The sequence below is a fragment of the Mauremys mutica genome, chromosome 8 (genome assembly GCF_020497125.1).
Source record: "Mauremys mutica isolate MM-2020 ecotype Southern chromosome 8, ASM2049712v1, whole genome shotgun sequence".
Taxonomy (NCBI): Eukaryota; Metazoa; Chordata; order Testudines; family Geoemydidae; genus Mauremys; species Mauremys mutica.
Window position 1 is genome coordinate 69968010 of NC_059079.1, and position 13387 is coordinate 69981396.

The window sequence follows — 13387 nt, forward strand, 5'->3', positions numbered from 1 at the left end:
GTCCCAGGATATTAGAGTGACAAGGTGGGTGAGGTAATATCTTTTATTGGACCAACTTCTGTTGGTGAGAGAGACAAGCTTTTGAGCCACACAGAGCTCTTCAGGTCTGGAAAAGGTAGTTGAAACCTCACAACTAAATGCAAGATGGAACAGATAGTTTAGCATAAATAGTTAAAATATGTGCTAAGGGCCCATTAACACCTTCCATTAATCTTTCTCTGGAATACTCCCACACTAATATCAACTTCGTGGACACCACAATCAGCTTCAACAGTGGAACCCTACAGACAACTATATATAAGAAATCCATTAATCACCACTCCTGCCTTCATAGATCCAGTAACCACCCCAAACATACCAAGAAATCTGTTATCTACACCTACACATTCAGATACCACAGAACATGCCCAGAGGAGAAAGACTGGGATATACATCTTAACACATTCAAAACTGACTTCGCCAAAAAAGGACACTCCGCCACGCAAATACCCCAAGAAAACCTGCATCAATACAGAAATAAAATCCCCTCCAACTGCACATGCCTTGTTGTCACCTACTACCCCACACTGGAACACATATGGGATATCATCAAAAAAATACAAGTCATACTTGATGGGGTCCCCATCCTGAAAGAAACTTTTCCTAAACCCCCACTTCTGGCCTTCAATCAAGGCCCAACCTCTCCAAGTGCATCATCAGAAGCAAGCTCCGCACAGACCAAGAGACACCAACTGAAAATGGCACCAGCCCCTGCCAGAATAACAGATGCAAAACTTGTAGACATAAATCCACTGCTACAATGATCAACAGCCCTCACAACACACCTTTCAAGATCCATGGATCATACTCATGCCTATCACAACAGGTGGTGTACCTCATCCAGTGTACTAAATGCCCCAATAAAAACTATGGAGTGAAACCAGACGATCACTAAGCTCTTGAATGAGTCACATAGGAAAATGAAAAAAGACAAAAATGTCACATCACATGTGGGTGAACACTTTTCACAAAGCAATCACTATATGACCTATCAGTCCTCATCCGCAAAAGAAACCTGCACAACATTTTCAAAAGATGAGCCTGGGACTGGGAACTTAAATTCATAACTCTGCTAGACACTAAGGGCATGGCTACACTTGCTGATGTAGAGCAGTGTGAATTAAACTAGCCTTCGAATACTGCAGCAGGGGAAACACTGCCATGTGTTTACACTGTCAGCTGCAAGTGCACTGGTGTGCCCACATTAGCAGCTCTTGCAACACCACAAAGAGCAGTGCATTGGGTAGCTATCCTAGTGTGCAAGTGGCTGCAACGTGTTTTTCAAATGGGGGAGTGGAGTATGACAGGGAGTGTGTTGTGTGTAGGTGTTTTGGAGGGCTGAGAGTGTGTCAGCATGCTGTCTTATAAGTTCAGATAGCAGCAGACCCCCTCCCCCAGCCTCTCTCTCACACACACTCACAGCAAGCAGCATTCCACAGTAATGGTTGCTTTGTCCCGGAGCAGATAAGCATGTCGGCTGTCAGAAATGGAGCTTTGAAAGGGGATATCCAAGCCGATTTCAAAACAATGAGAAGCGTGGCCACTTGACTTCAAAGGATTATGGGACATTTCCAGAGGTGAAGCACAGCGCAGTAATGCAACACCTCATCCACACTGACGCCTGGGCATTTCAGCCGGGGCGCAGCAAGTTTTATGCTTCTTGTGGAGGTGGATTACCAGGACTGCTCCAGCTGCAGAGTTCAGGCACTCTACATGCCTTGCCAGTGTGGACACATCAGGAGTTAGGGCATCTGGGGCTGTTTTAATGCGCTCTAACTTGCAAGTTTAGCCAACCCCTAAAAATCATGGACTGAACAGAGACACTGGATTTATGGCTCATAACAACAATCTACTACCCACAAACTCCCTCTTTTTGTCCTATGATTGCATAGGTTTTAATAGGCCACTTTACCTTGAATGGTCCCTTAGAATATGTGCTAACTACCTATGCTAAACAATCTGTTCCATCTTGCATTTAGAGGCTTGGAGTACATTTCCCAGACCTGAAGAAGAGCTCTGTATGGCTCGAAAACTTGTCTCTCTCACCAACAGAAGTCGGTCCAGTAAAACATATTACCGCACCCAGTCTGTCTCATAGAAATAAATAAGCATTTCAAGACTGATTTCTCTGACAGTTTACCTTACAAGTTGGAGTCAAACGCTGCATTTGTAAAGACACCAGGTGCTCCCAGGTTACTAGACAACAACAGAAACACACTGGTATAAACCTAGAGTGATAGGAAATGAGAGAACCCCTACCATCGGTCAAAAAATCCCTTTTCTCTCTTAAGGAACTGGTTCTTCCACCCTAGGCAAAATAAAAATTGGGGCACAGATTTGGCTGCTCCTGAAGACTCACATTTTCCTGAATGAGTCACTGCATCTGTGTCTGGAAGGATGCATTATCAGAGCCTCTTTATCCCCTGAATGTGGTGCTGTAACCACTCATGACTGCCCATAAATTTTGTACCTGTGTTCATATGGATCCATATTACAAGTAAACAGCAATGAACTTAATGACGCCATCTTGTGGGACATTCTCCAGTCTATTGTTTACAAAAACCTTTACTGCCCTTCCAGGCCTGAGCCTGCTCTGCATGGAAAGCCAGGGTCTAACAAAACAGCACTATATAAGGGTCATCTTCAGGGACTTCATGTCAGGTTGTTTTTGGCTTCATGGTGGAACACACTTTAAATTCTCACAATGTGGATTATAACAGAGACCCCTGTTAAACCTGCAATTTTTAAAGGACCCAATGAAAGAAATGGCTCTCTGTGTTATTATTTTAAATACTGGAATTTAGTAATAACAAATAATGGTACACGTAACAGGCAAGACAATCCCATTGACCAGGACAGGACTCCTCTAGAGCCCTAACTCATTCTGTTGGCATCAACTGACCAGTTGTTTACAATGTGTATGCAGTCCCATTAGCAACACATGCAAAATAGTGCACCCTGCCTTTCTTTGGAACACTGACAAATCATTGTTAAAAATGCACCTATCATGCCTCTGTGTATGCACAAAGTGCGACTTCTAAAGGTTCATCATTTGGTCTAATCAAAACCAGTTTTCACTGTAAATCCCAAAGCCCATTTTGAGAAGATGTCTACGTCCCCACCAGAATTCAGCTTTCTAGCCCCAGCTGGTTCAGCACTAGAGTTATTAATGCAAGGACTATATGACTTTTATGATGGGGGAAAGTGCCCTACACACCTCGTGCTTGATACTATAAACCATTCCTGTTCAGACTTTCAAAAAAATTCACTTTTGGGGTCGGGCACGAATGTTTCACCCCAAAAGGCTATAATTTCTGGAAGAGCTGGGTGAGGAAAAACAGGGGACTGGCAAGCTCCATGGTAGCTGCAGTGCTCATGAAAGACATGGTGGAAGTTAGAGTGATCAGCTCACAGAGCACATTGCTCTTACCTGGTGGGATTCAGCAGCATTTTTTCTTCCTCTGATGATGGAGTTGAAACATCCATGGGATGATGCAGAAACAACAACAAAACAGATCTCATCAGTGAAGGGTATGGTAAGCATGTGGGATAAAGCAGTCTCTGACAGACTAGTTTCTCACCATGGCTTCCAAGAGCAAATTCTGAAATGGTTAGTGGAGATACACTGTGCTCAGGTGCATATACCCCCCATGTGATGTTCTGTACCTCGGGGGAACATCCTGCACCCCCATGTTCATCTTTATAATATGATTGTGTGGTATCCAAGGCAAAGTTTGTCATGCCGGGTGTCTTCGGAAGGCTCATGATGCAATGAGTATTGTTGTTACAGTAATATTATAGTAATGATATAGGTTGTAATTTCATGTATATAGTTATGAGGCTGAAAATGTAACCTTTTGGCTTAAAACAAGTCCAGGCAAAACTCTCCAGGAACAGAGGGGCAGTTCACACCTCATCAGGGCATGTATGGGACAAACCCGGCCCAGCCTCACAGGAACAAAGGACACTGGCCTAGGCAGCAACAAAGGATCTGTTGAACTCTCCAGTGAGTCACCCCCTTCCCTTGGTCAGTTTGGGACTATAATGAGGTAATGCTCACCTGACCCTGAAGTGGGGGGGGGAGAGGGCAAAGCCAAGGGGTAAGAAAGAACATAATAAAAGGGATAGATGTTTGCCATGCTGGCTCTGTCTTCCTTGATCATCTACAGACACCACCACCAAGCAACTGAAGCGATGATCAAAGGGGAGAGCCTGGCTGAAGGGCAACCAGCCAGCCTATGGTGAGAAGCATCTATGTTTGTAAGGGCACTGAAAGTGTTAAGATCAGCTTAAAATGCATTTTCTTTTATTTAATTTGGCCAAATCTGACTTCTTGTGCCTTGACTTATAATCACTTAAAATCTATGTTTTGTAGTTAGTAAATTTATTTGTTTAGTCTACCTCAAGTAGTGTGTTTGGTTTGAAGCGTGTCAGAGACTCCCCTTGGGATAACAAGCCTGGTACATATCAATTTCTTTTTTAAATTGACAAACCCATATAAGCTTGCAGCATCCAGCAGACATAACTGGACACTACAAGACAGAGTTTCCTAGGGTTGTGTCTGGGACCAGAGATATTGGCTAGTGTCATTCAGTTACACAATCAAAGCAGCGGTTGGCCAAAAGTGCTCACTCACATAGCTGGGAGCAGCTTACATGCAAGAGGCTATTCAGGAAGAACCCAGGAGTGGTGGTTCCCACAGCAGAGCAGGATAAGGATGACTCCCAGAGTCAAGGATTGGAGTGACCTAGCAGATCACCGGTCGAGATAACTCCAGGGGAATGTCACACCCCACATGGCTAGACTCCATGCCTGGGCAGAGGGAAGAGAACTGGGACCACCTTAAAGATGCCATCTGAGTCAAGGGGCATGGATGCAAGGCCTCTGGAACATGTGCGATTATTATTAGGAGGGCCCAGCAGAGCAAGGTGCAGCTGACAGGGCTCCTATCTCTCTGTTGGGGCTTTGTTTACCTCCTCAGGAAAATGGACAGCATTGGTTACCCTCAGAAAGGGTTCTATGTAGATCCTGGACTTGTTCTCTGGGAGTCTATTTCAACAACAGCATGCCAGTCTTCTGTATTTCAGGCCTTTGGACCTCCCTGAAAATAGTAGCAGCAGCCACACTTGTTCTGTTGACTTCAGTGAGGGTTGGCTCAGCCCCTTCATCTCACTGAGCCTCATCAGAGACAAAGATGCTGCTGCCCTCAGCCATGTGAGGCAGAATAGAATCCAGCTCCTCCTTCAGCTATGGTGGGTCTGCAAGGCTGAGGAGAGGGTGTACTTTTGTCCATAAACAGGCACACAGGGATGAACCACGTGGACTAATAAGGGCCATCTTGAATCACTTTTCTGACCTTATCTGCACTTCTTCAAGGGATAAATCACCTGTTTCCAGGCAAATGCCCTCAGCAATAATGACCAAAGGCACAAACAAATCCATGCATTTCTTACCTTTGTCACTGAGACGCTTGATTAGCAGAGCTATGAACATTCCTGTCAGCAACAGGGCCACAAGGGCCACAGCTCCACCACCCATATAAAGCAGGACTTGCTTGAAATAGGGAGCAGCCTCTCCTGAAATAAATCCCCAGGCCAACATGTTAGGATTCAGATCACTGGGGGTAAAATCTTCAAAAGTGCCTAAGGGTCTTAGAGCCAGATTTTCAAAGGTATTTAGTCGCTAGTGAGACAAATAGGCCCTAGTAGGATTGACAAAAGCACTGTGGCAAACCCAGAACAAATAGCTACCAAGGAAGGGGTAGTAATTAGTCCCAGAGGGGTTAAAAGGCCTCTCCCTATCCATTGAGGGGAGATAGCCATGGAGAAATAAGTTTCAGCTGGAACAAGGGTTACCAGGGAACTAATTAGGTTCAGCTGGCCCCAATTGCTGGAGACCTTTTTAAACCCTCCCTGGCAGGGAAGTGTGTGCGCGCCCGCCAGCCCGCCCGCAAGACTCCGAACCCTTCCAGCAAGGAAGACTGCACTCTATCCCCAGAAGGGGAGAAAAACAGAGCAAGGGACTGACTGAGAAAAGGATCAGCCAGACCCTGTGTGACCGGGAAGGACTTTGCTTTGCCCAAGCCTGTGTCTCCAAGGCAAAAAGGGACTGAGCTAGCTGAGGAGAAGCAGGTACTTTGCCACAGCACCTAAGCAGGTGAGGTGCTGAACTCTGGCAGTTGGATGCCTCTGACATTCCCACTAGGCCCCTGTCTGCATCTTTCGGTGCCGCAATACTTTTAAAAATCTGGCCCTAAGTGACTTAGACAGCTAGGTCCCTTTTCAAAAGTGACGTAGGTACTTAATGGGACTTAGCTGTCTAAGTCACTTAGACCTTGCAATGCTGAAAGAAGCAATGCGTAAATACCTTTAAAAAAACTGAGCTTTAGGCTCCTGAAGCCCATTGAAAGTTACTGGGACTCCTGTTCCTAAATCAGATGAAATTAAGTGTTGATAAATGCAAAGTAATACATGCTGGAGGCAGGAGTGCTGGAACCTAGGTAGAAGTGGGGGGCCCATGAGGCCCTGCCTCCTCCGTGGCCTCATGCCTGCCCTCCTCTTCCCCCAAGGCCCCGCCTCCCCTGTGGTGGAGGGTCCAGTACTCTCCACATTGGCCGGACTCCTTGGATGGCTCTTACCACTAAGGTGACCAGATGTCCCAACTGTCTAGAGACAGTCCTGATATTCAGGGCTTTTTCTTGTATTGGCACCTATTACCCCCCACCCTCGTCCTGATTTTTCACACTTTCTATCTGGTCACCCTACTTATCATGGCCCAGCTTTGGCTTCCGTCCTGGCCAGAGGGCAGGGCCTTGGGGGGGGGGCCACGGAGGGTGGCCGGGACTGTTGGGATATAGATATGCAGGCCTGCCTGTAAAGGCCTATACTTCAAGAACTTAGCTAGTTATAGAGGTATAAAACAAAGAATCAAAATCACAGTCCACCTGTCTATGGATCTTCTCTCAGTAGGATAGTCTGAGGCCTGGTTCTTAGGCTAAGGCTTTTGTCTAAGCAGCAGAGGCAACCATAAGCTGGGAAGCGTATGGTCACATCCTCACATTCCAAGCTAGTCACATTAAAATAAGGTGCTATCGGGCAGTTAGAAATACAATCCTGTCCTGATAATGCCTATCACCACCAGATATAGATGGTTAAAGAAAACTTAGTTTGATAGCATCCTGTCTGACAAGAAATCACTTCTCAATAGTTGTGGTTGTGAAACCCTCATTTCTATATGTTTTATCTTTATGGCCCCCACTTTTCTATTGTTAATCTGTCTGGTTCTCTAATTGTTTCTGTCTGCTGTATAATTAATTTTGCTGGGTGTAAATTAATTAAGGTGGTGGGATATAATTGGTCAGAGAATTATGTTACAATATGTTAGGATTGGTTAGCTAGATTTCAGTAAAATGATTGGTTAAGGTATAGCTGAGAATATTGCTATATAAATTAGGGGCAAACAGGAAGTAAGTTGGGAGGGCAGTGGTGCTATAAGAAGGGTGTTGGGATATATGGCCACTGGGAAGCATTCATGGACAGAGGACTGTTCTCTCGGGATGGACTTCACCTGAGTAAGGAGGGAAATAGACTTCTAGGATGGAGGCTGGCAAAACTGATTAAGAGAGCTTTAAACTAGGAATCTGGGGGAGATGGTTGAGAGATGTCCAGGTAATCTCCATGCTGGAATTCAACATTGAGAGGGAAGAAAACAAACTAAGAGAGGATGCAGCCATGGGCAGGAGACTGGACATAAGGAGGAAGGGTAGTATAGATACCAGTCTAATTGGTGATACTGGTGGTAGAATGTCTGTGCCTAACCGAGTAAAGAATGTCAGTGAAACCAAACGGCAAAAATTAAGATGTCTGTACACTAATGCGAGGAGCCTAGGTAACAAAATGGAGGAACTAGAGCTACTGGTGCAGGAAGTGAAACTGGATATTATAGGGATAACAGAAACATGGTGGAATAGTAGTCATGACTGGAGTACAGGTATTGAAGGGTATGTGCTGTTTAGGAAAGACAGAAATAAAGGCAAAGGTGGTGGAGTAGCATTGTATATCAATGATGAGGTTAACTGTAAAAAAAATAAGAAGTGATGGAATGGATAAGACAGTCTGTCTGGGCAAAAATCACACTGGGAAAGAAAGCTACTAGAGCCTCCCCTGAGATAGTGCTTGGGATGTGCTACAGACCGCTGGGATCTGATTTAGATATGGATAGAGACCTCTTTAATGTTTTTAATGAAGTAAACACTAATGAGAATTGTATGATCATGGGAGACTTTAACTTCCCAGATATAGACTGAAGGACAAGTGCTAGTAACAATAATAGGGCTCAGATTTTTCTGGATGTGATAGCTGATGGATTTCGTCACCAAGTAGTTGAAGAACCAACAAGAGGGGATGCCATTTTAGATTTGGTTTTGGTGAGTAGTGAGGATCTCATAGAAGAAATGGTTGTAGGGGACAACCTTGGTTCGAGTGATCATGAGCTAATTCAGTTCAAACTAGATGAAAGAATAAACAAAAATAGATCTGGGACTAGGGGTTTTTATTTCAAAAGGGCTAACTTTAAAGAATTAAGGAAATTAGTTAGGGAAGTGGATTGGACTGAAGAACTTGTGGATCTAAAGGCGGAGGAGGCCTGGAATTCAAGTCGAAGTTGCAGAAACTATCAGAAGCCTGCATCCCAAGACAGGAGAAAAAATCGTAGGCAGGAGTTGTAGACCAAGCTGGATGAGCAAGCACCTTAGAGAGGTGATTAAGAAAAAGTAGAAAGCCTACAAGGAGTGGAAGATGGGAGGGATTAGCAAGGAAAGCTACCTTATTGAGGTCAGAACATGTAGGGATAAAGTGATAAAGGCCAAAGGCCATGTAGAGTTGGACCTTGCAAAGGAAATTAAAACCAATAGTAAAAGGTTCTATAGCCATATAAATAAGAAGAAAACAAAGAAAGAAGTGGGACCGCTAAACACTGAGGATGGAATGGAGGTTAAGGATAATCTAGGCATGGCCCAATTAGATAACAAATACTTTGCCTCAGTCTTTAATGAGGCTAATGAGGAGCTTAGGGATAATGGTAGGATGACAAATGGGAATGAGGCTCTTGAGGTAGATATTACCACATCCGAGGTAGAAGCCAAACTCGAACAATTTAATGGGATGAAATCAGAGGGCCCAGATAATTTTCATCCAAGAATATTAAAGGAATTGGCACATGAAATTGCAGGCCCATTAGCAAGAATTTTTAATGAATCAGTAAACTCAGGGGTTGTACCATACAACTGGAGAATTGCTAACATAGTTCCTATTTTTAAGAAAGGGGAAAAAAACGTGATCCGAGTAACTATAGGCCTGTTAATTTGACATCTGTAGTATGTAAGGTCTTGGAAAAAATTTTGAAGGAGAAAGTAGTTAAGGACATTGAGGTCAATGGTAATTGGGACAAAATACAACATGGTTTTACAAAAGGTAGATCATGCCAAACCAACCTGATCTCCTTCTTTGAGAAAGTAACAGATTTTTTAGACAAAGGAAACGCAGTGGATCTAATTTACCTCGATTTCAGTAAGGCATTTGATATGGTTCCACATGGGGAATTATTAGTTAAATTGGAAAAGATGGGGATCAATATGAAAATTGAAAGGTGGATAAGGAACTGGTTAAAGGGGAGACTACAACGTGTCGTACTGAAAGGTGAATTGTCAGGCTGGAAGGAGGTTACTAGTGGAGTTCCTCAGGGATCAGTTTTGGGACCAATCTTATTTAATCTTTTTATTACTGACCTTGGCACAAAAAGTGGGAATGTGCTAATAAAGTTTGCGGATGACACAAAGCTGGGAGGTATTGCTAACACAGAGAAGGACTGGGATATCATACAGGAAGATTTGGATGACCTTGTAAACTGGAGTAATAGTATTAGGATGAAATTTAATAGTGAAAAGTGCAAGGTCATGCATTTAGGGACTAATAAGAATTTTAGTTATAAATTGGGGACACATCAGTTGGAAGTAACAGAGGAGGAGAAGGACCTCGGAGTATTGGTTGATCACAGGATGACTATGAGCCACCAATGTGATATGGCCATTAAAAAAGCTAATGCGGTCTTGGGATGCATCAGGCGAGGTATTTCCAGTAGTGATAAGGAGGTGTTAATACCGTTATAGAAGGCACTGGTGAGACCTCATCTGGAATACTGTGTGCAGTTCTGGACTCCCATGTTTAAGAAGGATGAATTCAAACTGGAACAGGTACAGAGAAAGGCTACTAGGATGATCTGAGGAATGGAAAACCTGTCTTATGAAAGGAGACTCAAAGAGCTTGGCTTGTTTAGCCTAACCAAAAGAAGGTTGAGGGGGGATATGACTGCTCTTTATAAATATATCAGAGGGATAAATATTAGGGATGGAGAGGAATTATTTAAGCTTAGTACCAATGTGGACACAAGAACAAATAGATATAAACTGGAAACTAGGAAGTTTAGACTTGAAATTAGACGAAGGTTTCTAACCATTAGAGGAGTGAAATTCTGGAACAGCCTTCCAAGGGGAGTAGTGGGGGCAAGAGACATATCTGGCTTTAAGACTAAGCTTGATAAGTTTATGGAGGGGATGGTATGATGGGATAGCCTAATTTTGTCAATTAATTTGGCAACTGATCTTTGATTATCAGCAGGTAAGTATGCCCAGTGGTCTGTGATGGGGATGTTAGATGGGGTGGGATCTGAGTTACTACAGAGAATTCTTTCCTGGGTGCTGGCTGGTGAGTCTTGCCCACATGCTCAGGGTTTAACTGATCGCCACATTTGGGGTCGGGAAGGAATTTTCCTCCAGGGCAGATTGGCAGAGGCCCTGGAGGTTTTTCGCCTTCCTCTGCAGCATGGGGCACGGTCACTTGCTGGAGGATTCTCTGCAGCTTGAGGTCTTCAAACCACAATTTGAGGACTTCAATAACTCAGACATAGGTTAGGGGTTTGTTATTGAAGTGGATGGGTGAGATTCTGTGGCCTGCATTGTGCAGGAGGTCAGACTAGATGATCATAATGGTCCCTTCTGACCTTCAAGTCTGAGTCTGAGTCTATTTGAAAATAAGGAAAAAGGAATTTGGATTTAAGCTTGCTGGAAGTTCACCTTCGGACTTTGGGTATTGTTGCTCTCTGTTCAGGCAAGAAGGACCAGAGAAGTGGAAGGGTCAAGGAATAAGCCCTCTAGCAGGGACTAGTGGTGAGGGGGGGCTAAGGCCCACCTCAGTCCCCCACTGGGAAGAGGCTATTGCTGTGGGCAGGGGCTGAGCTTTACAGTGGGGGAGCGCATCATCAGCTGCCCGCTGTGAAACACAGCCCCTGCCTGTGCCACTCTGTGCCAGTCTGGGCTTGCGGTTGGGGGGGGGCAATGTGGCCCCCTGCCCCCCAACTGCATCCGTGTAAAAAGTGGGTGGACATAGCTGGTTCTGGTGCCCTTGGCTGAAGGGAATAACTCAAACTACCCATCCATCATACTGAGTTATAAATAAGCTGTGTGAGCTCAGGAAATAGACTTGGGCATCCCTAGGGACAATTCAGTGGAGAGCACTGCTCTGCTTTATGTGCAGTGGCAGTCAACAAACCAAACAAATTGTTAGGGTGCAAATGAAACTGGATGGAGCATTATTTGCAAAGGGCTGTAATTATTAATGTATACCCCAAAGGGCCCTGCTCTTCCTGTTACCGAGCCCAGCCTCATTTGCTAGCCCTGGATTTCTTTCCCCACACTGGGAATGCTCACTCCCCACCTGAGCCTCTCCACATTCATCCTCTTGTCTGTCTCTGGCAAAGATCTTGTAAAGGAAAAGCACTGCTCCACATGGAAGCTAGAACATGGAAAAAACAACTTACCTTGGCAGGCAGGCATCTTGTCTGACCAGTACCCATCAGGCTGGCACTGAACCCTGCTCGTCCCATTGAGGAAGTAGCCCTGAGTGCAGCGGAAGCGACACACTGACCCATAGCTGAAGGATCCCAGAGGGTGGGAGCAATTCATAAGAATTGGCTCTAGGCCCCTCAGCTTGGGGCATCTCATGACTGGAATAAAAAAAACAAATGATGAAATGTTCAGACTAGGGCTGTCGATTAATCACAGTTAACTCATGCCATTAACTAAAAAAAAATCATCGTGATTAATCGCAGTTTTAATCACACTGTTAAACAATAGAATATTGATTTCATTTACAACACAGAATATAAAGTATATAGTGCTCACTTTATATTACTATTTTTATTACAAATATTTGCACTGTAAAAGTGATAAACGAAAGAAATAGTATTTTTCAGTTCACCTCATACAAATACCATAATGCAATCTCCTTGTTGTGAAAGTGTAACTTATAAGTGTAGGTTTTTTTGTTACATAACTGCACTCAAAAACAAAACAACAATAAAACTTTAGAGCCTACAAGTCCACTCAGTCTCCTACTTCTTGTTCAGCCAATCGCTCAGACAAACAAGTTTGTTTACATTTATGGGAGATAAAGCTGCCCACTTCTTATTTACAATGTCACCTGAAAGAGAGAACAGGCATTCCCATGGCACTTTTGTAGCCAGCATCGCAAGGTATTTACATTCCAGACATGCTGGACATTCATATGCCCCTTCATGCTTTAGCCACCATTCCAGAGGACATGCTTCCATGCTGATGATGATCATTAACAAATAATGCATTAATTAAATTTGTGACTGAACACCTTGGGAGAAAGTTGTATGTCTCCTGCTCTGTTTTACCCGCATTCTGCCATACATTTCATGTTAGAGCTGTCTTGGATAATGACCCAGCACATGTTGTTCGTTTTAAGAACACTTTCACAGCAGATTTAACAAAACGCAAAGACGGTACCAATGTGAGATTTCTAAAGATAGCTACAGCACTTGAAACAAGGTTTAAGAATATGAAGTGACTTCCAAAATCTGAGAGGGACAAGGTGTGGAGCATGCATCTGGAAGTCTTAAAAGAGCAACACTCCAATGCAGAAACTACAGAACTCGAACCACCAAAAAAGAAATCCAGTCTTCTCCTGGTGGCATCTGACTCAGATGATGAAAATGAACATGCATCGGTCTGCACTGCTTTGGATCATTATCGAGCAGAACACATCATCAGTATGGACACATGAAGGGACATATCACATAGGATATATGAATCTTTAGCACATCTGGCACATAAATATCTTGCAACACTGGCTACAACAGTGCCATGCAAATGCCTGTTCTCACTTTCAGGTGACATTGTAAACAAGAAGCGGGCAGCATTATCTGCTGCACATGTAAACAAACTTGTTTGTCTGAGCGATTGGCTGAACAAGAAGTAGGACTGAGTGGA

The 13387-nt window shown here is 44.0% G+C and overlaps 1 protein-coding gene across 3 annotated transcripts in view; it reads right to left on the bottom strand.

Annotated features, from left to right (window-relative positions):
- LOC123375390 (P-selectin-like) overlaps positions 1–13387 on the bottom strand; it is a 76176-nt gene that overhangs the window by 5739 nt on the left and 57050 nt on the right. For all 3 annotated transcript variants that reach the window (XM_045026221.1, XM_045026222.1, XM_045026220.1), the window contains 4 exons: positions 11911–12096; positions 5493–5615; positions 3470–3500; positions 2180–2235 (listed from right to left, as the gene is read on the bottom strand). In XM_045026221.1, coding sequence (XP_044882156.1) covers positions 2181–2235; positions 3470–3500; positions 5493–5615; positions 11911–12096 — 395 coding nt within the window. In that variant the 3' untranslated portion in view covers position 2180. The remainder of the gene's footprint in view (positions 1–2179; positions 2236–3469; positions 3501–5492; positions 5616–11910; positions 12097–13387) is intronic.